The sequence below is a fragment of the Pagrus pagrus genome, assembly GCF_965226575.1.
Source record: "Pagrus pagrus genome assembly, chromosome: 10".
NCBI lineage: Eukaryota > Metazoa > Chordata > Actinopteri > Spariformes > Sparidae > Pagrus > Pagrus pagrus.
In genome coordinates this window covers 30173104-30197963 of record NC_140194.1, presented here as the reverse complement: position 1 = coordinate 30197963, position 24860 = coordinate 30173104, and the positions used below count along the sequence as shown (strand labels likewise).

At 40.0% G+C, this 24860-nt stretch overlaps 1 protein-coding gene across 1 annotated transcript; it reads left to right on the top strand.

Moving 5' to 3' along the window:
* Positions 1-14: 14 nt before the first annotated feature.
* parvaa (parvin, alpha a) lies at positions 15-24053 on the top strand. The gene is made up of 13 exons (XM_084364310.1): positions 15-462; positions 4651-4740; positions 6982-7052; positions 7713-7815; positions 8067-8207; positions 11467-11582; positions 11787-11845; positions 14064-14083; positions 14190-14251; positions 16996-17064; positions 17448-17549; positions 21802-21874; positions 23079-24053. The coding sequence occupies exons 1-13, from the start codon at positions 327-329 to the stop codon at positions 23153-23155; spliced, it is 1119 nt and encodes a 372-aa protein (XP_084220436.1). The 5' UTR covers positions 15-326; the 3' UTR covers positions 23156-24053.
* Positions 24054-24860: the final 807 nt, after the last annotated feature.

Genomic DNA, 24860 nt, shown 5'->3' with positions numbered 1-24860 from the left:
CTGGTGAAGGTTATACCCTCACTTCCACTTCCTCGGGCCCCTCCGGTCCTGGCACCCCTCAGCCGGCAGCTGTGCCTCATGAGCCCGACCACCGTCGAGCTCTCAGTTCCCGCGGTCAGCAGCCTCCCGCCCTCTCCCGGTCCTCCTCCACAGAGGAGGGGCCACTCACTGCAGCCAACTTCGGGAGAAAATGTCTGGAATTCCATTTCCGCTTTAGGGAGTGGACAGTGATTTTTTTTTTTTTTTTTTTTACACTTCACTTCCAAACCAACTTTCATTTCCACGTCCACTCGGACAGTTTGGTGACAACTGTCCCGGATTAAACCATGGCCTCTTCGCCTCAGAAGTCCCCGTCCTCTCCGAAGTCCCCGACGCCCAAATCTCCGTCCTCCAGAAAGAAAGATGACTCTTTCCTGGGAAAACTTGGTGGAACTTTGGCGAGAAGAAAAAAGGCGAAAGAAGGTAAACAGCTCGCGAAACAACGAGCGAAAAACTAGCCCGACAGCTGTCGACTCGTTGGACTTTATCGTTTTTAAAAGGGAATATGAAATGATTGAGTTTTAACGATATTTACATCATAACTAACTGAAAGCAGCAGCAGCCTCTCGGTGCAGGAAAAAAAATGCCTACAAACTCAACACTACTACGCACCTAAAATTCAGTAAGCTAACACGTTTAACGCTGATGTAGACTTTTAATTTAACTTTGAACATGGAGTTATCGCAGAGAAACACCGTAAAATACAACGTGTGCCTGCTTGTGTGTGTTTTCATGGCCGCGGGCTGTCTGTATCCATGTAAGGTATTGAGTCCGCTACTACTGTAATGAGTGAGGAATGAGGCACGAGTAAACACAGGCCCGTCACAGACTGAGGCAGGAGGCTCCACCAGCACCACCCTCCTCTTCCTCCTCCTCCTCCTCCTCCTCCTCAGACACTGTGGGAACACAGGGAGCAATGGTGCTCCTCATGGGGAAAAGGGTGCACGGTCAGAGGTCAGGGTCAGATAAAGGACAGCAGCTCTGGAGCTCACAGGGATTCACTGTCGGTTATCCTCGCCTTCATTCATGATAGTTATAAACCTTGCTGTGTTGGCCTTTAACTACCAGGGAGGTGCTGTAAATAAGAATGCTCCAAAAAACTCTTTTTTTAAATGCCCGGCGCAGTTTGGAGCCGCAGGGTCGCTGTGGAAATACACAGAGCTTGACATTCATTGTTAAAGGCCAGGTTTTATCATCCAGTGAGAAAGGTCTCTTTCAATTGGATGATTACTTTGTGTCATCCAGGATGCTGTTGCACAGCTGAGCCCCCATTTTATGTTGCCTGTGTCTACAAGACATGCATGCAATCACATTAAATTCATGCTGCTCGTTCTGTGTTCACCACACACACACACACACACACACACTCACGCAAACGTATACGTCGGGTGCAGTGTGCTCCATGATTTGATGGAAAACGCTGGCTGGTCGCTGTTGTGTTGATCATTGATTAAATTTAAGTCCTTGTGACGTTTATAGCGGTGGCCGCGTGCGCCGGGGAGAGAGGGGCAAACAGCTTGAATGGGAGAACCGCCAGGATGGAAAAGGAAAAAAGGACAAGGGAGTAAAGGATAAGAAAGTCAGCTATAGGATGGGGATGAGATGATATAAAAATAGAAGGTCAGGTGGTTTAAAAGCATTAGCAAGGGCTGAGCCTATTGCATGGGGACGGACGCCAACTGTGTGCATTGTGGATATAGTGCAGACAGAAAATACAGGAGAGGTAATATATAATTATATTCCTACATGAAATAAGAGCAGATATAGAATTAATATCCAGGTGAGGTGTTATATCAGAGACGCGTGAGCTCAGCCTGTGGAGGATGAGCTGCAGGGGAGACCACTGGTCCTGCTGGCCAGGAAAGGATGCTTGAGTTTGGGGGACGGAGACAGACAGATATGGGCTGTGGAGCGCTCTGCCCTCCAGGTAGGACACAGCATCAGCATGAATTATTTTCTTACATTAAGGCATCATACAGAAAGCATGTTCCTGACTGATCCATACGTTGATGTCGCTTTTCATTGTCATCCTCCTCATCCTCACACGTATCGTCGCTTTTATGACACCGGCCCAGTGGGGAGGAGGGATGTGCAGTGGGGACACTGAGGACGCCTCTGCTTATACTGACAACGAATCAGATCTGCACTCATCATATACAGTGTGTTCACAGAGGTGGCTTTTAACACTGGGACTGTTGCTGACCTGCTTGATATGGTGGTATGGAAGCACAGTAGTGGAGTAGTACCATGGTCATCTCTCCTTAATTATCTACCCGCTATACTTCCTCTAATAACACGCAACCTAGGCTTCAAATTGCTCATCCTTAAATAGCACAAGTGATAATCACAGAGACATCAGATTGTGCTAATTGGTATGGTGTTTTTCTGTATAGCAGCTTTACCCCCAAATGAGTCTGTAGATTACATTGCCAGCCACTGACAGTAGCTGTGAAAGTTTTCTGTCAATTTCTACTCAAACAGCGCTCCACTGTTCAACACTTATGTCTGTTTCTTTTTTCTTCTGTTATCAATCCATGAAACAATATGTAGCGGTCCTGTGCTATCTGTGGGCTAAACATATATTCTCCTGAAATATTTTTGTTTTCACTTGGCCAGCAGCTATGGGAATGACTGGTATTCATGTGCCTAAGTAATATGCAACACTGCTGTTTAACTATTAAGTTGATTGTTTTTTAATGTGAGCTGTGATTCTTCTAACCTCTGTTTGACCTCTAAAGAACTACAGTGTAGTCTTAATGGATAAACCCTGTAAGAGTTTGAAGATGAGTCTTGAATCTGTCGGTTTATTTGCTCCAGCCAGTCCAACATTCACTTTTTTTATATTCTGCACACAGTATTCCCTGACTTATAAGTATCTGAATGGATAGGTTTTTCAAGATCAAATTCCTTTTAGAACTCATGAAACCCAACACAAAACTTGACAAACGTCTTTTATTTTGTTTTGATTGAGACACCCCTAGCAGCAGAAATTCAATATTGTGCATTAGGCTGTAATTCCTGTTTCACTTTCCTGTATGGCATTTGTATCTACTATGGCGTCACTGGAAACTAAGGCCATTTTCATATTGACTGTACCCACTGTTCTTATTGATCTTTGTATACTTTCTTGATACTTTTTAATTTTGTGTAACTAGTCCCCAGGGACATATTCAGCTATACAAACAATACACATTTTGCTCAGTTTTATGTGTCATGCAGTTGGGGAAAGAAAGTAAAGACGGTTGTATGTGAGCGAAACTACTCTATCTTGTAGACTGGAGTAGTGCTGGTAATGCCGGGTGAGCTGCTGGTAATTTCCAGAAAGAAAAGAATGAAGCATGTACCACTCTGTAGGAATATTCTCACACCGCTGTGTGAGCACTTGTGGATGGTGTTGATTAAGAGGATATTGTTCCAGTGAAGGCAGAGAGATGCACAGGATGTTCACTCCATGCTTTCAGCACACACAGATGAGCAGTGATCAAGCCTCCTCAGGTATCTGACACACTGAGAAGAATGGCATGCTGGGCTTCTTTAAAGCTCGCTGAGAAGCAGGAAGCAGCACCGGTCTGTGTTTGTCTGACGTCAAATGGATCTCAACGGAGGGTCTGCTAATAGTAGTTTGTGGAAACAAGGGAACATTTAGGGAGCCGTCCAAACTACTGCTCAACACTGCAAGTGATTATTACTCACTGAGGTGTTCTGTCTTTGTCTCAGCCGATCTGCTCTTCATGTGGCAGTCATCTAATTGATTGGCATTTTAAGTGGCTTCAAAGCTGGACATGTCAGACAGCCTTGTTCCAGATACATTTGGCTTGAGGTTTAGCTTGAGGTTGGAGACTGAACTTTGTCAACTTCGGTTGCTTTACAATTACTTGTGTTTTCACTTTTATTACAGCTCATTTAAATAATCAATCATTTAGGTCTTTCATCAAGCAAAAAATACTAAATATTCACTGGTTTCAGCTTCTCAAATCGTGCTTTTCTGTTTTATATAACTGTGCATTGAATATCTTTGGACCTTAGACTGCTGGATGAGACGAACAAGTAATTTGAAGGCATCATTTTGGGCTGTGGGAGATAGTGATGGGCTTTTACAAACTATGATTACCTGATTGATCAAATAAAAAATTGTAAGTTGCAGCCCTAATTGCGATAAACAGGCACTGACTATTATTTTATTTTGAATCAATCCCACATTCACTATCCTGCTGCAGTGAATTCTTAGTAGACAACCAACATGTTTATTACTCTGAAGATGAAAGTAGTTCCCAGAAAATACACTGTTTGCTCTAGCAAACCTGATGGTATAGTAAATCAGCTGGTGTTTTTAAAAGAAAAGAAATATATATTTGTGACATTTTTCTTTTTGATTGTCAGCAAAATATTCAGAGATGGGCTAATGCAGTGTCACTTTTGATCTTGTCATTGGAATTTTTAACAATAAGAAAAGTCTAGATTAGTGCCAGTGTTAGTTCATTTATTATAAAACAGAGAAGACATGACAGGAAAAGAAAAGAAAAATTCTGGGAGGGTCCTCAGAACGTCCCTGATATCTACATTGTTTGTCTTCTCTCAGTCTGATAAAATGTTTGTGTCTCTCTCTCGTAGTGTCTGAGCTTCAGGAAGAGGGGATAAATGCCATCAACCTTCCTCTCAGCCCCTCCCACTATGAGCTGGACCCTGAGGACACCATGCTAGGTAAACCACTTCACTCACAGTTCTTGTTACACACATTCAGACACATGTTCTAAAGGTGTTTGCTTCAAGGCAAATGTTTTTTACATGTCTTTATGTGTCTTGATGACCTAAGCCCAAAGAGTAATTTAATTAATGGTGATCATATGTTTTACATTACATACATACACCGATCAGCCACAACATTAAAACCACTGACAGGTGACGTGAATAACATTGATCATCTCATCACATTGCGATGTTCTGCTGGGAAACCTTGGGTGCTGGCATTCATGTGAATGCCACTTGACACGCACCACCCATCCAAACACTGTTGTGGACCAATTACACCCCCTCATCACAACAACACTACCTGATGGCAGTGGCCCCCCAGCAGGACAATGTGCCCTGACACACCGCAAACACTGCTCAGGAACAGCTCGAGGAACACAATAAAGGGCCCAAGGTGTTGACCGGGCCTCCAAATTCCCCAGATCCCAATCTGATCGAGCATCTGTGAGACGTGCTGGAGCAGGTCTGATCCATGGAGGCCCCACCCCCCAACATACAGGACCTAGAGGATCCACTATAAAACACCCTGGTGCCAGACACCACAGGACCCCCTCAGAGGGTGTCCATGACTTGACAGGTCAGAGCTGTTTTGGCTGCACAAGGGGAACCTTCACAATATTAGGCAGGTGGTCATAATGTTATGCCTGATCGGTGTATATGTTAGCTATCAGTGCTTGCTGCAGACTTGTTCACATCACCACAACTGTTGTGTAAGAGCACAGCATTACAGTACAGTAGAGAATTGTGTACTCAACAATGGTGGACAGGTGCAGTTGGCATGCTGAGACCATAATGTGCTCAAACAGGAGAGGAGCTGGGACGCTCGTCCAGCTCTGGCTTGTGACAGTATGGTGTCTGCTGTACCACTATATTAGCTCAGCTAATCTGACAACCACCTTTTAGCCAGCAGTTGACAAACCAACACACTGCTAAAGCTTTCTGTGGGGAGCACTCATTTCTGATTTGCACATGTGCCAAGACACAGACTGGTGCTAGACAGAATTTAACCATTAAAACTACAAAGGTTGGTTGTGAACACCAACCTGATTTTTCTCAGGGGTTGCGACTCAAAAAGGGTGAGAACCACTGCCATAGCAGAAAACTCGACTTGCCCAAGCGAGGAAGGAGTATCCTCACCAGCTCACCACTTCCCGCTGTTACTCTGACAGCAACCTTGAACCAGTGAAGGGAGCAGTCAGATTCACTCTCACATCCCTGAGCCAGGCAACCGTCTAACATACATGTTTAAAAGCATCTTTGTCTATGCACTACATGTCCGTAACTTAATGTTAGTTGTGTTCAGCCTCTGAAGCTTGAAACATAGTTAGCCAGCTAGCTTTATTGAGAAAGCTAAGCAAAGGAAACAGTAGGGCAATAACATAAAATAGCCACAATTTAAAGAAAGCAATGACAGCTGCCTGCAGAATACAAACACAGCTGCCACTGACGATGGCATCATCATTTGGCCCAACCTTAGTACAGATGGAGCATGACAATGACAATGTGCTTACTGTTACAACCTTACCTGCTCCTGTCAGTATACTTTAAGTATGTTTAAGTAGCTCACTGTGTTGAAAATACACAGATTAAAGGTATTGAGCTTGTTACCCCTTTTTGGTATTTAATAGGCTCATTATGCACCTGAATGTGACTTCATTACTTGAGAAATACAAAGTGTTTTAGGACTGTATAGTTTATCTAAGATAAGCTTACCTAAGCTTTCAATTTTTATTATCAACATCAAAAGTAGCCTCGGAGATTCTCCCAGTCTGCCAGGCGTCAAAGACAACATAGCAAGCTTCCAAGTTGCCTGCAGCTGCACTTCCAGACTCCTATCCTGTGTGCACGAAGACAATCAACTGACTAGTAAAAGAGATGAGTCAAGACAGTGTCAGAAATCTTGGGTTTATTATATTTTTTTGAGATCCTTTATTGATTTGCTTGGATAGAGGGTTTACTCTGGACAGATTTAAGAAACTGAACTTCGTAACTAGCTTAATTTCTATCTTTTGTTGTTAATTATTGGATCCTTGAAGGTTGGGTAATATTAGTTGGATAAAGATTCCAGAGTTCAATATATACCAGTATCTTTGGTGAATATTATTTGAACTTGTCTAACCCTAACCTGTGAAAGTCAGCCGGATTAAGTCGAGCTGTCCTCAACCTTTTATCATGTTTCTGCTCATCCATTAGAGGAGAATGAAGTGCGCACCATGGTGGACCCTAACTCCAAGAATGACCGCAAACTGCAGGAGCTAATGAAGGTAAAGTTTAAATGATTTTATCTACCATTTATCTTGGATATACAGTAATTCAGTGTGATATAGTGCTCCATATCTTAATAACTTGCAACAAAAGAAATAAGTAAGTATAAATAAAAAGCTAAAATGGTGCTGAAAGTGTGAAGGTATGGGTCAGCGATCCCATTTAGGTCATCTGAGTAATCAGGGGCAGCTCATCACACATGTAACACCATCCCCACCTTTAAACTTGTGGTGGCAGCATGGTGCTGCAGAGCAGGCACACATGTGAGGACTGGCGAGCAATCACTGGAGTCAAACAGGCAAATTCTTTTGTTAGGCTACCAAAGGCCTCAGATTGGGGCAACGATTTATGTCTCAGCAGGACAGTTTTCCTCTGCGTTTCTCCCAATCAACACTGGACTAACTCAAAAAAGTTCCAAAGTCCTTAAATGACCAAGCTAAAACTCAGACTCACATCCCATTGAAAATCTGTGAAATAACTTGAAAATAGAAGATCTCAGACATGTGGCTGGACTGGGCCTGAGTGCATTTGCAAGAAACAGCAATTAATTTCTTCATAAGCAACTCATAAACAACATCATTACATAACTCTCAAAATATCCCAATATATATATATAAGTCCCAATGATGAGCTAACAATCTTTAACTTTTCCCATGAAGGTGTTGATCGACTGGATAAATGATGTTCTGGTGGGGGAGAGGATCATTGTAAAGGATCTGGCTGAAGATCTGTATGATGGACAGGTCCTGCAGAAACTATTCGGTAAGGAGTTGAACCCTTAATGTGGAGTTGATACTGCTCATGTAGGCCACTGAGACAGGAGACTGAACTTGGTGTTTTGTGCTCATATTGTATCATAGTTTTACAAAGAAGTGAGTGAAAAAAAATGCCTTTGCATTAACTGTGTTGACATTAAATCCATGCTGAATTAAAGGATTCAGTACTGATTGAAAAAGTGTATACATGTTCATTAATATAAAGCTCAGTGTCTGTGCCTGTGTCTTGTGCTTCAGAAAAGCTGGAAGGTGAGAAACTGAATGTAGCAGAGGTGACTCAGTCAGAGATCGCCCAGAAACAGAAGCTGCAGACTGTTTTGGAACGCATCAATGACTCGCTCAAACTCTCCACCAGGAACATTCGCTGGAATGTCGACTGTAAGTCTAAAGTTATTGTTTTGTTTATTAGTTAACTTTAGACTTGTACTGTTTTCTGCAGCGATAAACCAGTGAGCGTTTAGCTTTGGTCCAGTACTGTTGCAGTGTACTGTCACCTGTCACTGTGGACTTATTATCTGCTGAAAGGTTGAATGGCTTTGAGATTACAATACAGGTTGCATAGTACAGTGAGGTGAATTGGATTGTGCATTTTAAGTAAATATTGGAAGATTTTTGGGACCAACGCTGATATTACGGGGTAAAAAATTCTGATATCAATATATCAGCTGGTATACGCATTTTTCTTTTTTTTTTTTTTTCAATGATCTCTCAGGTGAGGTTACAAACACAACAGGCAGGATATATTACAGTTTTACACTTTTTTGTGTAAAATAACACAAATGCACCAATATGGTAAACTTAACTGAGAATTAAAAATTGGGTCATTAATTAAATTAAAAAGGTCCTATTTGTAAGAAAAGTTGATTTTTGACGCTTTGGGATTGTAGGACCACCCCATAGCGTCAGTTTTTGATGAGTTGGGAGTGAGCCTCAAAAATCAAATTTCGTACAAATGGGACCTTTGAAATAAATACATTATAAATTAATATAAATTAGATTAAATTAAATTAAATACATCCCGTTTTCTTGCAAAGTCTCATTTTCATTGGTCGATATGTTGTTTGGGCTCTAAAGTCAGCGAAACAATCCGCTGCTATACAACTGATTTATGTTTAAGTTAAATGAGATGAAATCAAAATAAAACAACCACCTGGCCCCCAGTCCTTTTGAAAGACTGCTGAGAAAAGCAGTAGGCTGTTTCATTCTTGCAAACATATTTATTTAAAAGAAGATTATTGAATAGGTTGTCAGATATCATCTATTGCATGTTCCTGAGAACAAAATGCAAAAGAATTAACATGCTCAGACTTTTATGGCACTCCTGTAAGCCTTTTTGAGAGATATTTTAACACGTCAAACACACGTGTAACTGCTATTGTGCATGCTATATCAATGGAACTGCTTACTGGTACCGTGTGACCTGCTATTATGCTATAAGAAGTATATACAGAGAAACCCTGCATTATAAACATGAGTCTCCTCCTGGACTTAGCTGCAGCAAAGTTTGCTTTGTTAATAGTTGAGATAATAATAATCATTTTCAGACAGAATAACATTCATATTAAAAGGTTTTAATGTCATCCATCTCTAATATCTCATTGAAGAATAAAGAATCAGTCTTGTATCATAACATTCATTGGTCTCCTCATAAATGGAGAGTACTCGCTATATGCCAGGTTGTTTCAGAACGCCACTTAAAGGATTTATGTCAGAATGTACTTGTCTTTCCATTGGATTAATATGCTCCTCATTGAGCTGGAAGCTTTCAGATTGAGGACAGCAGTGAATGTAGCCACGTAGGTCAATAAAGCTGTCCATGTCTCCTTTGAGGGCACTCTTAAGTGTGACACAGGAATAATGAGAATTACTATCAGGCTTGCAGCACACTGCCTTTTACTTATGTCATTAGCCCAAACATATGTACTGTATATGAGATGTAAGAGATACAGGGAGGAGAAAGTGGAATGGGAGGCATGGCTGAAGAGCAGATTAGTGTATGAGTAAGGCAGAAACACGACATGACGGAAACAAAGAGAAAAGCTTTAAGATAAGGAACACAATAGAATTTGTGACATTAGTGCACCAGAGAATCATTTCAAACCAAATAATATCATGTTTAAATGCACCTCTGGTAGAAGTTTGGCCTTGAAAGCTGTTTGTACGAGCTGTCTTCATAAATGCTAAAGAGCAGAGTGAATAACATGGAATGTAATTGATTTTGCACTCCTTTTCTTTGGAGAGCTCTCCTTTAATCAATTTGCTTTTGTTTGCCCTTACTTTCATCCCCCGTTCTGTAGCTTTAAAATAACTTATGTGGATCCTATTATGCAGTGAGGATCAAATTGGTTTTCTGAAGGCTTTTAGCTTGCTCTCTGCAATGTCTTTGCCAGGTTAACTTAAAACATTTAATTGATTCTGATTGTGTTGTGTATCCAAAGGTAAATCCTATTTGTTCAGATGACTAAAAACATTTTTCACAGTGTCTGACTGAACACAGTCCTTAAGGTTGATTTCATGCTGCAGATGGAGACATTAGATTTTTGTTGTTGTTTTTGTTTTTGTTTCTACTAAAGATTGTATTTTTGTGACGTTTTTTTTCTATCACTTCAAGGCAACTTTTGGCATCTTGTGTTTGTGTTTACCATTGACAATATGTGACCTTCAAATCTAAATTCCTGAAAGGATGAAAATAATAGAAAATATGTGGCTTGTGGCTTGGCCCAAAAAGAACCCCTACAGCAGAGTACTTACGTAGACACCTAATTAAAAAATACAAAGATTATAAAAATGTGAAGAAGCAGCAGTATGTATCTTGTGTGTTTATCCATTAAGTGAAGATGTCGACATCTTTGTCATTTATTATAAGAAATGTAAGATGACTTAAGTTTAGATTTTTTGCTAAATCAGTGACGCTAAATACAAATGCTGTATATCAGCTTGATATACATACAGACATGGAACGGATGTACAGATGCTTGGTGACTTCAAATGTGAGTGAAGAACACAATAATGTTGATTGTACCAAAATGAATTGCATGTTAATTTAAAACCCTGATTACAAACTAGTTGGGACACTGCAAAAGATAAATAAAACAGAATGTGATAATATGCTTATATTTTCTGATAAATACTCAATTGAAAACAGTACAAAGACAATATATTTAATGTTTGTCCTCATCAGCATCATTGATTTTTCTAAATATACAGTATGTTTATTCTGAATTAAATGTTTCACACAAATTGGGACAGGAGCAACAGAAGACTGCAAAAGTTGTGGAACGTTCCAAAAAAACATCTGTTTGAACCTTCCACAGGTAAACAGGTTCATTGGTAACAGGTGATAGTATTATGATTGGGTATAAAAGGGGCATCCTCGAAAGGCTCAGACATTCATAAAGCAAGAGTAGGGTGAGGTTCACCACATATTGCTACATGAACATGTAAAACCTTTGTTGGTAAACATAGTTTGTTTGCAATTTGCTGTTTTTATTTACATTTTACACGACTTTTACTCCCAACCTTTTTCTGATCAGGGTTGTATGTCAAATGTACAGTATATCTCCTACTTGCAACATTAATATAATTTGTTCCATAACTGTTTTTCTTTCTTTTGTTTGTCTTCTGCTCCTTTTGTTAGCTGTTCATGCTAAGAGTATAGTTGCCATCCTACACCTGCTTGTGGCGCTGTCGCAACACTTCAGGGCACCAATCAGATTGCCGGACCATGTTTCTATTCAAGTAGTGGTTGTCCAGGTGGGTGTAACTTTGTGTTTGAAGGCTTTCTAGTATAAATTTACAGTCTGTGTCTACTTACTTACATAAAAGTCATCACCTTTGTTGAGAATGTCTGTTTCATAACACCTCTCTCAGCTGCTGTCAATTCATCATTGGCTTTTCACACTTTTTTCAGTCATTCAATAGAATTCGTACATACCGTCCTCCATTTATTTCTTTCAGAAAAGAGAGGGCATCCTTCAGTCCCGACAAATTCAGGAGGAAATCACTGGCAACACAGAGTAAGTACGCTCTGCTTTTAGACTCATTTTTACACCCCGCAGTGCATGTGTGGCATTAAGATGCAGTCTCGACAGACATTAGTGCTGGTAGCTGGTACAAAATAGAACACAGCTGCAAATAGATACGAAAATAGTTTCTACACCAACTATAAGAATTATTGCTGTTTTATGGAACGTTTGAGTATTTTTTTTTGTAGATTTATTTACTTTGTAACTATAAGATAGGGACACTTATAAACTACAAGAAGTGACTTTGACTGTTGAGACTGAAGAGCTCTGTTTATGCTATGTAACATGGAAGTGTCTAGTCCATGTGTTTAATTTATAAAAGTTTCTTCTAGAGTGTATTTTCTTTTTTCTGTCGTGCTAACTGAAGCACCAAAACAAAATTGTTTGCCTACACTTCAGCATTTAAAGGGCAACTTTACCAGTTATACACATCACCTTCTGGGGCTCCAGAGGGAGCTGTATGAAATCTGATGTTATTTGAAGCAGCGTCGGTTGGAGTACAAGTTTAAAAATGAAAAAAAAATCTTGAGTTGTATTGAAATAGTTGGAGATCGTATTTGGGAATGAAGTCATACCGGAGTTGACTGTGTTCCATTACAGCAAGTCTCAAATCCTCTTCTAGCCAGGTTTTTTTAGCACACATTTTTTAATCACTTTTCTTGGCTCGAGGAAAGGTTGACTTCATTTTTAATATAAAATCTCTGTGGATCAAACATTCATAATAGAAAGAGTCATAATTGACCTTGTTTTGCGGTTTGAGATGTCCTGTCAGAAGTTTCACTGCTACATCGCGAGTGACCACTGGGCAAAATTAGAGGCAAGGCAGAGTGGCGGCATCGTATACAAGTCTAAATAATACATGAATTGTTTTGATAAGGCAGAAAAATGTGTGGAATAAATGATATGATCTCTGTGGTTCTGCTGCAGCAATTCTTTACAGCCTAGAAAACAAGATAATTACAATTTAAATCAGAAATGATCCGCCTCCTTTTGGGGCTCGACAGTTTTTGATATCTGATGCAGCAGACGCATTACAATGGGGCCGCAAAGGTATTGAGTTTTGATACTGAGCCTTAAACACAGCCTGTCAGAAGAATTCACAGCTGTGGTGAGACTTGAAACCAAAAACCTTGAATTTCTTCTTTCTTTGCAAACAGAGCTGTGCAGCCCACTGCACTTTAGATGTTGTGCAATGGTGAATAAACAACTATTGTATTTCAACAAGATATGTGATGGCACCCTTAGCTGAGGTATTAGACAATTCACACACACACACTCACACACAAACACACTCGCACACACAACCTTTTATTCTCCCTGTGAGGCTGTCCTGCAGCCTGACGGCAGCAACAAGGGAGATAACAGCAGGCCAACACACACAAGCACACACATTTTGTCATGGTAGGTGGATACACTGTTAATAACACACACACACACACACACACACACACACTCAGGCTCACTAACACTCACATGGTCACAGTGGAAATACGGTTATTACCACACCACCAGGACCATTGCCCAGAACTGCCTGCCTTTGCCATCACAGATTACACCATGAACATGTGTGAGAGTGCCTCTGTGTGTGTGTGTTTGTTAGTGTGTGTGTGTGCCTGCCATTTCTTGCTGGCCTGCCCAATGTGATATCTGTTCCTCGGGGACACTCACACTGCAGCGCTCCCTACCCTCCAAAACCACCTGACCCTTTCCAACAGCAACATCCTCCAAAGTGCTAACATTGTAATAATAGACAAGAGAAGGCCCTCCATTCCCATAGAAAAACTGCATGTACACAGAGGCACGTCTTCATTCATTGTATCAATACCCAACAGTGTTGTTGTGCTGTTTAGGTGATTGCATTGTGCTATAGTATGTAGTCATTGTGAACGTCCCAGTGATGATACCCAGGTTATTTAAATACCCAAGGTGTACCTGTGTTTACTGTTAATCAAATCATAATACCCACGCTACATTATTGTATTGTCATTCCTGTAACATAATCCCTCCATTCTCTACATTCCTCTGTGATTGAACTGGAAGCACTCATCTCTCATTTTGTCTTGATTGTTTTCTATGAATATTCAACTGTGAAATTGTCAATAAGCCGCCTGTGATTTGTGTCGTTGACATATTTTGTCTCTTTTTTTGTCCCTTTTTGCCATTGTTCTCTCTCTCTCTGTGTCTCTCTCTCTGTGTCTCTCTCTCTCAGGGCTTTCTCTGGCAGACACGGTATGTTCTCAAAGAAGCGAGTAGAATTCAACATTTTCTTCACAAATGTTCAAGCATCATTTTTCCTTTTTTTGATTGATGATTCATTTAACATTTTTCTTCACAGAGCGAGACGCTTTCGACACCCTGTTTGACCACGCTCCAGATAAACTGAATGTTGTCAAAAAGGTAAAGGCAAATAACATCTCAATACATGCAAATCTAGTCTTCCACTCGTCCATGGTCCTGAAGGTATGTCTGGCTGCAGGGTGTCAATTACTAAAGCTGCTCCGGTGAAACTGTCTTTTCACCGTTCTAAATGAATGGGCAGTAGCCTGTATCTAAAAATGAGTGACATTGGCATCAGCTGGCTGCATACACCTCGAGGTCAGAAACAAATTAAATTCAAAATGAAGTGAATTATGGCTTGTGGAAAAAATGATATTTTGATCACAAAACACAGGAAAAAAAATAAAATAAATGAGTCATCAGAACTTTATTTTCTTTGGCAAGTGACCATGATATAATCAGAATAATTTCTGTCCTCTGGCCCCCAAGTAGTTTATTAATTCCTGATAATGGACACCTCGTTTGGACATTATCCCTTACCTAATGAGGCACCATCTCAATTCAATACTGATGCCTTCATATGACCTACATAAGCAAACAAAACAACTAGCAAGCTATCAGCGAGAAGATTTCTATGTATTTGTAATAGTTATTCTTAATACCTGTACCCGGGTTGGATTCCTGTGTCGCATAAGTCATAAAATTACAACAATTTTTTTACGGCAGGCTCTTGAGGATGAATTGAAGAGGCACCTAGCCTGAGGAAAGAAGCTGCTCCTTAGTGTGTTGGTAGGGAACACCACTAAAACAAAGTTTACTTTGTTTCACCATTATATTAAAATTATTAATCTCACATAGCCAGAGATAGATACAGCAGCTTGTGGCTATGTATTCTGCAAGCAGCTGTTTGAAAGAAAATAGTTATTGGTTATCAGTTATCGGCAGATAATGAAATCATAGGCGATAAATAGAACCAATAATACAAAGCCACATTGCTTTAGTTGACTTAACAAGTGCAGCTTTGACACACAGTATGTGGCGGTATGCACCTTTTATAAAGTCGGTTTGCCAGCCGCCAATGAAACACAGAGGAGGAGGAGGAGGAGGAGGAGGAGAAGGAGAAGAAGAAGAACAATGCTGTTGTCGCGTTCATGACATAGAGCTGCTGCACCTGTGTATAGCCACACAATGTAGACAAGAGCCACATGTCGCCGCTGGAGTGGGTGTTGTTATTCAACTTCAGATGAAAACAACATTTGTAACTTGCAGTATGTGTTTCACAAGTGTTCGTACTGGAGGAAAAAAGTCTGAACACAATAAATCTTATTCAGTAATAAATCATCCATCTTCGCCCGCTACATCTTAGCCTTTTTACCCTCAGGGGTGCATAAACTACAGGTCATGAACTTATTTTTTAAATTCAAAAATATGAAAGTATTATCAGTTATCGTATCACATCGGCTGTGAGAAGTAGGTGATTATCGGTTATCAGTATTGGCAGAAAAAAATCCATATCATGCACCCCTAGAAGATGGTATTAAAAATGTGAAAGAAGCAATCTTTCTCTTTCTTGCTTTCAAAACAACGGCTAGATTTAGATCTTAAGACACAAGCTGGTGGTGCTCACGCTGCTTTTGTCTACAGGCTCTGCCATAATTGACAAAAACTGAAAGCTCCGTGTAGCTGCTTTAAACTGTGGGTCAGTTAGGGTGATAACTGCTTCTGCTGGCAGGTTTTCTTAGACAAACCTTGAATCTACTGTCTCCTTCGTCTAACAGAGCCAGACACACTTTTTCTTTCCTTTTCATTCAGACCGTATCAAAGCTTGTGTCAAGGCGCATTAATTATCAGAGGTTAACTGTTTGTCAGAATCAAAGGTCTGGCTGAATATTACTTTCTTACTCTACAGTAGAAAAGGACTTTATAAAGTTATCACTTTGATGCACCGTCTGTCATATCTATGAATAGCATTTTTTGCCTTTATATTCAAATATTACACACCATTAAGTCAACTCAGCTCAGAATGCAAATTCTGCATGTCCTTCAACTTCTTTTTATATATCACTGTGACTCACATGACAGCTGGCAGGTTGCTAAAGCGGTTCCATAATCTATAACATATCTATAATTCCTTTAATACAGGAGACTTTCTGAGTGAGCAGTACAGTGGCACAGCTGCACAATGTAGATTGAAAGTGACTTGAAAAAAAATAAATAAGTGCCATACAGTCGTTTTTAAGTGTTTAGACAGGATTTCAGTGACTGTTATAATTTAGGACATTTGTTGAAGTAGCTGAAATAAAGTCACTGAAGCTCAACTGAGCTTATCAGAGTTTATTGAACAAACTCTGATCAGCTCTGAGTTTTCCATCTCAGCGTTCATCAACTCGGAGTTCAGGGTTACAGTCAGAGTTTGTTAAACATGCTTTCTGACAGCATGCCCAAGAAGAAGCCTGGGACTTAATGTAATTATTGGGAAGCATTGCTGCGTTTGAGCGTGAGAAGAGTATTTTTTGCCCTTGTTAGCAGCCAAGTAGCCGACCTTTAAATCTAGTAAAACATTATGCATTTACGAGACACTAACCTAAACTCTTGAGTGTGAAAGTTCGTTCTTGACCTTGGACTAGAAAAAAGAGAAAATCACTCAAGGTTCACCCAGTGCTTTTGACTGGCACTTTCAATCCCATTTAATGATGTTTGAAGTGTGCTCAAAATTTCTATTTTACAAATCATTATAAATGGGCATAGCTGAAAAATGCTATTTGTCTAAAAACTGTTTGTAGATCTGTGTTTGCAGATCATTTCCTGTCTTGTTTGAGATGTTGCCAGCTTTTGAAACAGACCTTTCCTTTGTGTTTTCTCAGACGTTGATCACCTTTGTCAACAAACACCTGAACAAGCTCAACCTAGAGGTGTCTGAATTGGACACACAGGTACGTCACACACCTACACACACACAGGAAGACATTTTCAAATGTTCAAACATCCTTTTATAATATAAACTACATACTGATGATGAAGTTTAATAAAACTACAATACTGTAAAATGTGTGCTGTTTAAAGGGGCAAAAAATGTGAGTAAGTTGAAGTGACTATCTTGCAGATATTTTCAGACAGATTTCATTGTAATAGGTCATGAACATGCCCTCCATAACATACAGTATATATTTTCTGTCATTCATTAGTCTTATGGAAACAGTTGTTAATCCTCCTACCAGAGATAATGCCACTTATTTCTGAATCTGTTTCTGAATCAGAATACCAGTATTCAGTAAGTCTGACTGGTGTTCATAGCCTGACTGTGCTGCTGTCTCAGTTTGCAGACGGTGTTTATCTGGTCTTGCTGATGGGGCTGTTGGAGGGATACTTTGTGCCACTCTACAATTTTTTCCTCACACCAGAGAATTTTGACCAAAAGGTAAAGTGTGCTTTCTTTTTCTTTATCCATCAGTGAGTGGTTTTGTGTTTACAGGAATATTCAGTCACTGGCTGTAAGTTTGAAAGGTTTTGATACGTTTGTATCTTGCACCATCACAACAGCTGTAGTCTTGAATTTATTACAATGGATTAGTGTTGTCAGAAATATGTAGTATTGATACATATCAATTCTGAATATTTAAAACCGTTTCAACGCACATTTTCCACACTAACAATACACTGGTACCAGCTGCACTCTCTCCTCTGTCCGACAGGGAGTTGACACACATACCGCTGCACTGCCCACCTCGGCCCACCTCCTCTCACTCTTCAGACTTTAGTCAGAATTAAATGATCAAACACTGTGTTGAGTATCAATATATTTCGAGTCATTGTATCCAAGTTAGACATTCCAACACTACAATGTATGATATAAGCAACCTTCTTTCATTATGGAAAAAAATAACAAATTGACCACAGAAAGTTTTCACTTCAGTACTTAGTCGAGGTCAAAAGTTTACAGACACTTATAATGAACATGTTTATCATGGCAGTCTTCAGCTCCAGTGATTTCTACAGCTCTCAGTTTTCTGTGATGGAATGAGAGGAACACATAATACTTTGTCACAAAAACATTCATGAAGTTTGCTTCAATAATAAACCAACCAAATATACAGTAATTCCAATACTTGGTTAAATGTCTCCTGACCATTTTCACCTGAATTAGGTCCTTTTGATAATCACCCACAAGCTTCTGGCTGAATTTCTAACTACTCATCTTGACAGAATCAGTGAAGTTCAACTAAATATGTTAGCTTCCTGGCTTGGACATGTTTCTTCAGCACAGTCCACAGACTCTTGACAGGGTTCAAGTCAGGACGTTGGGAAGACCATTCCAAAACCTCAATTCTAGCCCGATTTAGCCATTTCTTTACCACTTTTGGTGTGTTTATGGGATCATTGTCCCATGTTCCAGGTTTTCCTGAAAAATTTGGAGATAATCCTCCTCCTTCAGTTTTTTCTTTGTCCATGTGATCAGCAGCAAACTTCAGTCGAGCTTTAAGTTGTTGCATCTGGATCAAGGGCTTCTTTCTTTCACAGCAGCCTCTCAGCTCATGTTGATGTCAAACACACTTGACTGTGGACACTGACACCTGTCTTCCAGCAGCTTCTAATTCATTGCAGACTTGCTTTTTGGTGGTTTTTGGTTGACTCTCGACTATCCTGACCAGTTTTCTCTCAGCAGCAGGTGATAGTTTGTGTTTTCTTCCTGATCGTGGCAGTGACACAACTGTGCACAGTTGTTTGTACAGTTGATCTTGCGACCTGTAACTGCTTTGAAATGGCTCCAAGTGACTTTCCTGACTTGTTCAAATCAATAATGAGCTCTTTCAGATCAATGCTGAGCTCCTTAGACTTTCCCATTGTAGTGTTTGTGGCTGAGTCTAATGGCTGTATCAAATAAGCCCTGGACCCAGAAAAGTCAGCAGCTGTTATCGATCAGAATCAGTCAGACAAAGTAAAGAGGCCATGCTACAAAGCAAATTTGATTCAAACTACTTTCTGTCATCACCAAAATTGGTCATTCAGTTTGTAATACTGATATTTGGAGCAAACGTCATGAATGTTTTTGTGACAAAGTAGTTTGTGTTCCACTCATTCCATCACAGAAACCAGAGAGCTGTAGAAATCATTAGACCTGAAGACTGTGCTCTTTAAAAGTGTATGTAAACTTTTGACCATGGCTGTATAATTTAATACTACACTGTCCATTCATATTGACACTATGTTCCAAATACCTTCTCACCAAAATATTTTATAGTAGGCCTGAAAGTGCAGTTTCAGGTTACTTTTTTACATTTTACTTACTTACTTAATTAAGAATGCAACTATGACAAGTATCTGAATGCTAATAGTCTGCACTGTCTGTCTTTAGCTTCGTTGCTGATTAGTGAAGTTTTATATAATTTATTCACTACACATAAAAAAAGGAAGCAAGAAGTCAGAATAAGTGATTCGAGGATTCAGAGAAATATCAAAACTTCTGATCCCAAATGTTATGTTGTAGGATCGATTCTCATATTGAAATAGTGATATCTATACTCAGTAATTTGGGATAAATGTGTATTTAACATCAAGCGACACAGTAGAGACCAGGATTTAATCTTCATAATGCCCGGTTGATGGGAACTACTTCTCCCTCTGCCTGTCATAGTCATATGCAAACATGTGTGGAGCTCCATCAGTACAGCAACAATGCTGTATGTGATGTGTGTGCAAGAACTGTGAGGAACTGTGGCAACGCTACAAACCTTCTGCGCAAACATCTGAGATATAATCACAATACAGATTATGCTGAGGTTATGCAGCGGCAGTCTAAAGAAGAGGAGAAGAGAGGTGCTGTCAGGGTGAGACAGCTCACAGAGTCCTTTGGCGCTGGCAGCGGGTGTTTCCCACATTCCTTAAAGTACGTAATGCTGTTTTATGAAGCATTTGTACAAAGTATCAGTATCTGTGATTCCAGCCTGGATATTACTTGGTATTGGATCGGACAGGAAATGAATGGTATGGCACACCACTAGCAAGAATTCTGCAACATGTACAATCAAAACAATTTTCTGCTGCACTTTAGATGAGCAGTTCATTATGGTGGAGGTTAGTTTTAACTTCCAAAGTATTGATGGATCAAATCTTTTCTCCTGGAAAACAGGGCTGTGACCCATCTTTGGTCCTGACTTATAGTTTAAGAAACACTCTTAAATCAATACTCCATTTCTCCATTTCTGAGGAGCGTCATGCACGTTCAGAGCCAGGACTCTCCTCTCAATAGCTTGATAAATGCCATCCGTTTTCCCCAGAGCCCATTCAGAGCGGAGCCATCTCTCCTCTCCATTGGCCTCTGTAGTACTACGGTATTCTGAACAGGCAATCTGCAGAGACACCACAGTACCCTTTTGTCTGGGTCTTGGCCAGCAGCCCCTGCCAAGCTGCGAAGCAGAATGGGCATCAGTGCTACAATGTACACAACTGCACACACACATAGACACATGCACATACACACAATCTCCTGGCCCGGAAGAACAGGCACCAGCCCCACAGCATCTGTAATCTCCTTTTGCACAGGGAAACACTGGAGTGGCTTAGGGGCTCAGCTCTATTACTGTGTGTGTATGTGTGTGTGCATGTGTGTGAGGGCCTAGAGGCCTATCGATGATACACCAAGGGTGGGCTGTGAAAAGTAGCACGATGCATCAAGAAAAGCACTCCTGCTTCTGCTCAGTAGATCTCCACTTAAGGTTCATTCTCTTCCTCTCTTTAGCACTGTATTCGATGGATAAGGTCACACCACTCTTCACACAATAAGTCCTTGTTGGGCAAAGCTTCTAGTACACAACTACAGGGCGAACACACACGAACACACAGATACAATGGGCAGAGAATAGGAAACATCTCTCAAGTCTTTCCATCTCTTCTCTGTGAGTGGTTTCTCCGTCACAGGTTTATTTTCATATTCTCACGTCAGAGAGGCTTTACGTCTTCGCTGGTCTCCTGAGCAGGACTGTGTCTGCTCGTCTAAATGCAGTAGGATTGCAAATCAAAATAATTCCATCTTTAAATGGTCCACCTGAAAAAGATTCGGCGTCCATGTTCTGAATAAACGTCAGCCCTGCATTTTGGCTTCATTCATCATGCCCACCATAATTGTCAGTTTCCTGGAAAAACCTTACAACTGCTGTCTCCAGCATGTGTGTTTGTCCCTATTCCAGCTGCACAAAATACAGTAATGTAATGATCGCTCTTTGACAAGTTCTATTCCTTCTTTTTCTACATCGTACAAGTTTCTACTCGCACACTGGTAATGACATGGAAAATCAATGACGGTATCACTTTATTGGAGTGAGGAGGTTTTTGAGTGACACTGCTGACATGTGTCTATTGATAAATGAGGAAGTGTTTGTGCAGCTGCTGAAGGCTTATGGTCTTACAGAACAGAGCCGTGTTGTGTTTGCCGACACAGGAAGCTGTGGTAGCACGATTGAATCGACCCAGAGTGTATTGTGGGATTTAGGCAACCAGTGTCTATGTTCCCTTATCAGCGGGGAGCTGTCTGGAGTTGCATGATTTGTACTTGCCAACCTCTGCCTATGTGTAAACTTCAGGTTGGGTGTGTGTGTCTGTGTATGCATGTACACACAGTATTGAACAGTAGTGCTTTGTTGTGTCCTAACGGCTTCGTCACTCTCTTTTTGCAGGTCCACAACGTGTCCTTCTCCTTTGAACTGATGCAGGACGGAGGTCTGGAGAGACCAAAGCCCCGACCAGAGGGTAAGACACACATTTAACTGGAGGTTTCTTGATTATTGTCTCTCTCTGATACAATGTGCGATCTGATATATACCTAAATGTTTATTTAAGGTAAGATGGCCAGTGTCACTATGTAGTTTAGGAAGAGAGAAATTCAAACTCGTAATAATACAAATTCAGAAATATTCATTTTTTACATCACTGAATAAACAAGCTCTTCTCAGAGGAAAATAAGGTCCCAGAACACATTTTGAAGCTAGAAAGGAGGCAGGGTCCGCCACATATAAACAAAGTAAAACAGCATGAAAGTGTGTTGTCCTTAAAGTCAGTTTGTTTATTCAGTCATGAAAACAAAAAGAGTTTGTTAATACAGTTTGTTTGGGTAATCATTTAGAAATCAGTCAATGAAAATCTTTTCTTCTGATTAAAAATTCATCCCCAAAACTAAATAGTGCACCTTTAAGTTTAACAAGAAACAGCAGTGTTGACGGCTATGTACTGTGTTGCGGAGATGTCTACTGAAGCTAGCTTGCTAACCAGCTAACCTAAGCCCATCCTGTCTCCTAATACCACCTCAGGAGGTGATAGTCTGATAGCCCCCGTACTTTGCATTGCGTTGTTGCAGCTAGCATGTTTGCCACAACATCTTTGAAAGATGATACACCACTCATTCAAATAAAGTTGGGGCACTGTAAATGTGATAATCTGCTAATTCTTTTTGACATATAACCGTAGAAAAAACAATATATTTCATGTTCTTGGAATCTGAGTTGTCTCTCAATGTTGTGTTTATAGCCTGTGCCACTGCCCCCAAGCGGCAAAAAAAGCAATTAATGTGACCTTTAAAAAAAAAAAGAAGAAAATAATTTTAAAAAATTAAACATACTGTGTTTCACAACCTCTCTGAATTAACTGAGGCAGATTGTATATGTATATTTAACATGAAGATGCTCTTGATTGATTATTGAACATTACTCATAACGTGGGTCCAATATGGTTCATGGTGATCATATGTTAACAACCAAAGCATCTCGCAGTCATCTGCTGAACCTTGTTTGCTAAAGGAAAGATTTGCATGCTGGATATGAGCCATTACACTGTAGAGAGGTGGCACCCATGGTAAAGTCTCATTTTTGGTGAACTTTATTCTACAGACGAGATCTAAACTCTCCCTGGATGTGTCTTATATGCGTCTATAACTCTTTTGTCTCTCTCACTTTTTCAGATATAGTCAACTGTGACCTTAAATCGACACTGCGCGTCCTCTACAACCTCTTCACCAGGTACCGGAACGTAGACTGAGCACCAAGAGGGAACACTTAATACCATGGACCACATGCTAAAGCTTAACAATATGTTTTTCCTCCTACTTGTTGTTGAAATCTGTTTTTAACCGAATGCATGCATCCAATCTTGTACCACACACAGATGAGTATTTCATCTTTCTGCAGAGATCTTTGGCTTGTGTGCCACAAAAAGCTTGTTTCTTTTTTGTTTTTTTAATGTAAATTTGGCCTTGCTATACACTCCTACAGACGTCTATGAACTAAATACGGTGGCCAATATTAATGTTTAGTTGAGTCATAGAGGACATTCTGTAACAAACAACACTTGTATCTTTTAATTCAGAAAAGAAAAAGTTTAACTGTATTTATTGTACATTTTTGATACACTTGTTCTTACTTTTCTAGCAAATACATTTTCCGTTGTCTGCTCATTTTCGTCATTCATAAGTGCCTTTATTTAAACATGTGAAGACTGTCAGCTCCTAAAACTTAATACTGGGATGCATGTGCTCCCCTGATGTCTTAATGCGACAGATTTCCTTTGCATGTGTGGAGGAACATTGAATTATTTGACCAAAGCTCTATTGTATTCACACTGTAAGTCATATAAAGGCTTTACTCGGCAGCCACTCGCTTTCTTGTGTTTTATATTGTTGCACATATCTTATTTTCAACATATTATAATACAGGATAAACATCATATTTGTTATACACTTTAAATTTCACCCCTTTGTGCAAAACTAATGAAATATAGACTGAATTAAATGGATGTTGTGTTCTACTTTCAAGGCAGTTTCACCTCCTCAAACAACAAACACAGTAACTGTCCGAGGTTCAAGCTTCCAGCACGTTCACTATAATTCATCTATTTATGTTTTAATGCATTTTATTCAATAAATCGTTCAGTCCCTGAATGTAGCTGTATTTTTTGTCCCTCAAAGGAATCAAAGAGGAATGTTTCTCCAACAAAAAAAATACTGGGGCCAGATTTTTTCCAATTTTGCATGCACATAAAGACAAGTGACCCTCCACAGCAATTTTCTTTTAGCTGAATGGAGTAGCAGTGTAAAAGCTTTCTGAATTGGAGTTGACCCCAACACAGACCGAAAGAGATAGGACACTTACCGAATGGATGAAAAGGTTCATTTTTCCTCACACATTCCACAATAGCTTTTTGAAAAGAAAGGGTGGGGACTGGGTGTGTATATGCTGAAGCTGTGTGTGTTGATGTATTGTTAATTATACAGTGGTATTGCGGTGCTTTCTGCTGATACCCACACACACACTGCACAGACAGATTCAGATGTTTTTGATTGCAAGTTGCTTTTAAATTACTTTTGTTGCCCCTCTCTGTTTGTATTTTCTGACCATTTAAAACGTGTGTGTGTGTGTGTGTGTGTGTGTGTCTGTGTGTGTGTGTCTGTGTGTAGTCCCTGGGTATGAAGTATGAATCAATGAACAGAAATCCTTCAGGGTTGTAATGTATTTCAAGGAGAACATAATATAATATATATTATAATAATAATTGAATCTTCAATCGCTAGCAGCATTCTTTCGTTTCTCCTTCACGAAGCACTCAAAATCTCCACATTTTGGTATATGAAGAGAGATATATGTGCTTATAGGCACATATACAGTAAGTGTGCGAGAGCGAAATGCCTGAAGCGCAGTGCAACATTTGGTACGAGTAACAGTATCCGCTGATGATTGCCCTCTCAGAT

What these genes read in the sequence shown, in the direction of transcription:
- parvaa (XM_084364310.1), top strand. Translation starts at nt 327, where the DNA reads ATGGCCTCTTCGCCTCAGAAGTCCCCGTCCTCTCCGAAGTCCCCGACG. An exon ending in AACTGAATGTTGTCAAAAAG is followed by an intron (nt 14,252 to 16,995) that starts GTAAAGGCAAAT and finishes GTGTTTTCTCAG; the next exon opens with ACGTTGATCACCTTTGTCAA. An exon ending in ACCAAAGCCCCGACCAGAGG is followed by an intron (nt 21,875 to 23,078) that starts GTAAGACACACA and finishes TCACTTTTTCAG; the next exon opens with ATATAGTCAACTGTGACCTT.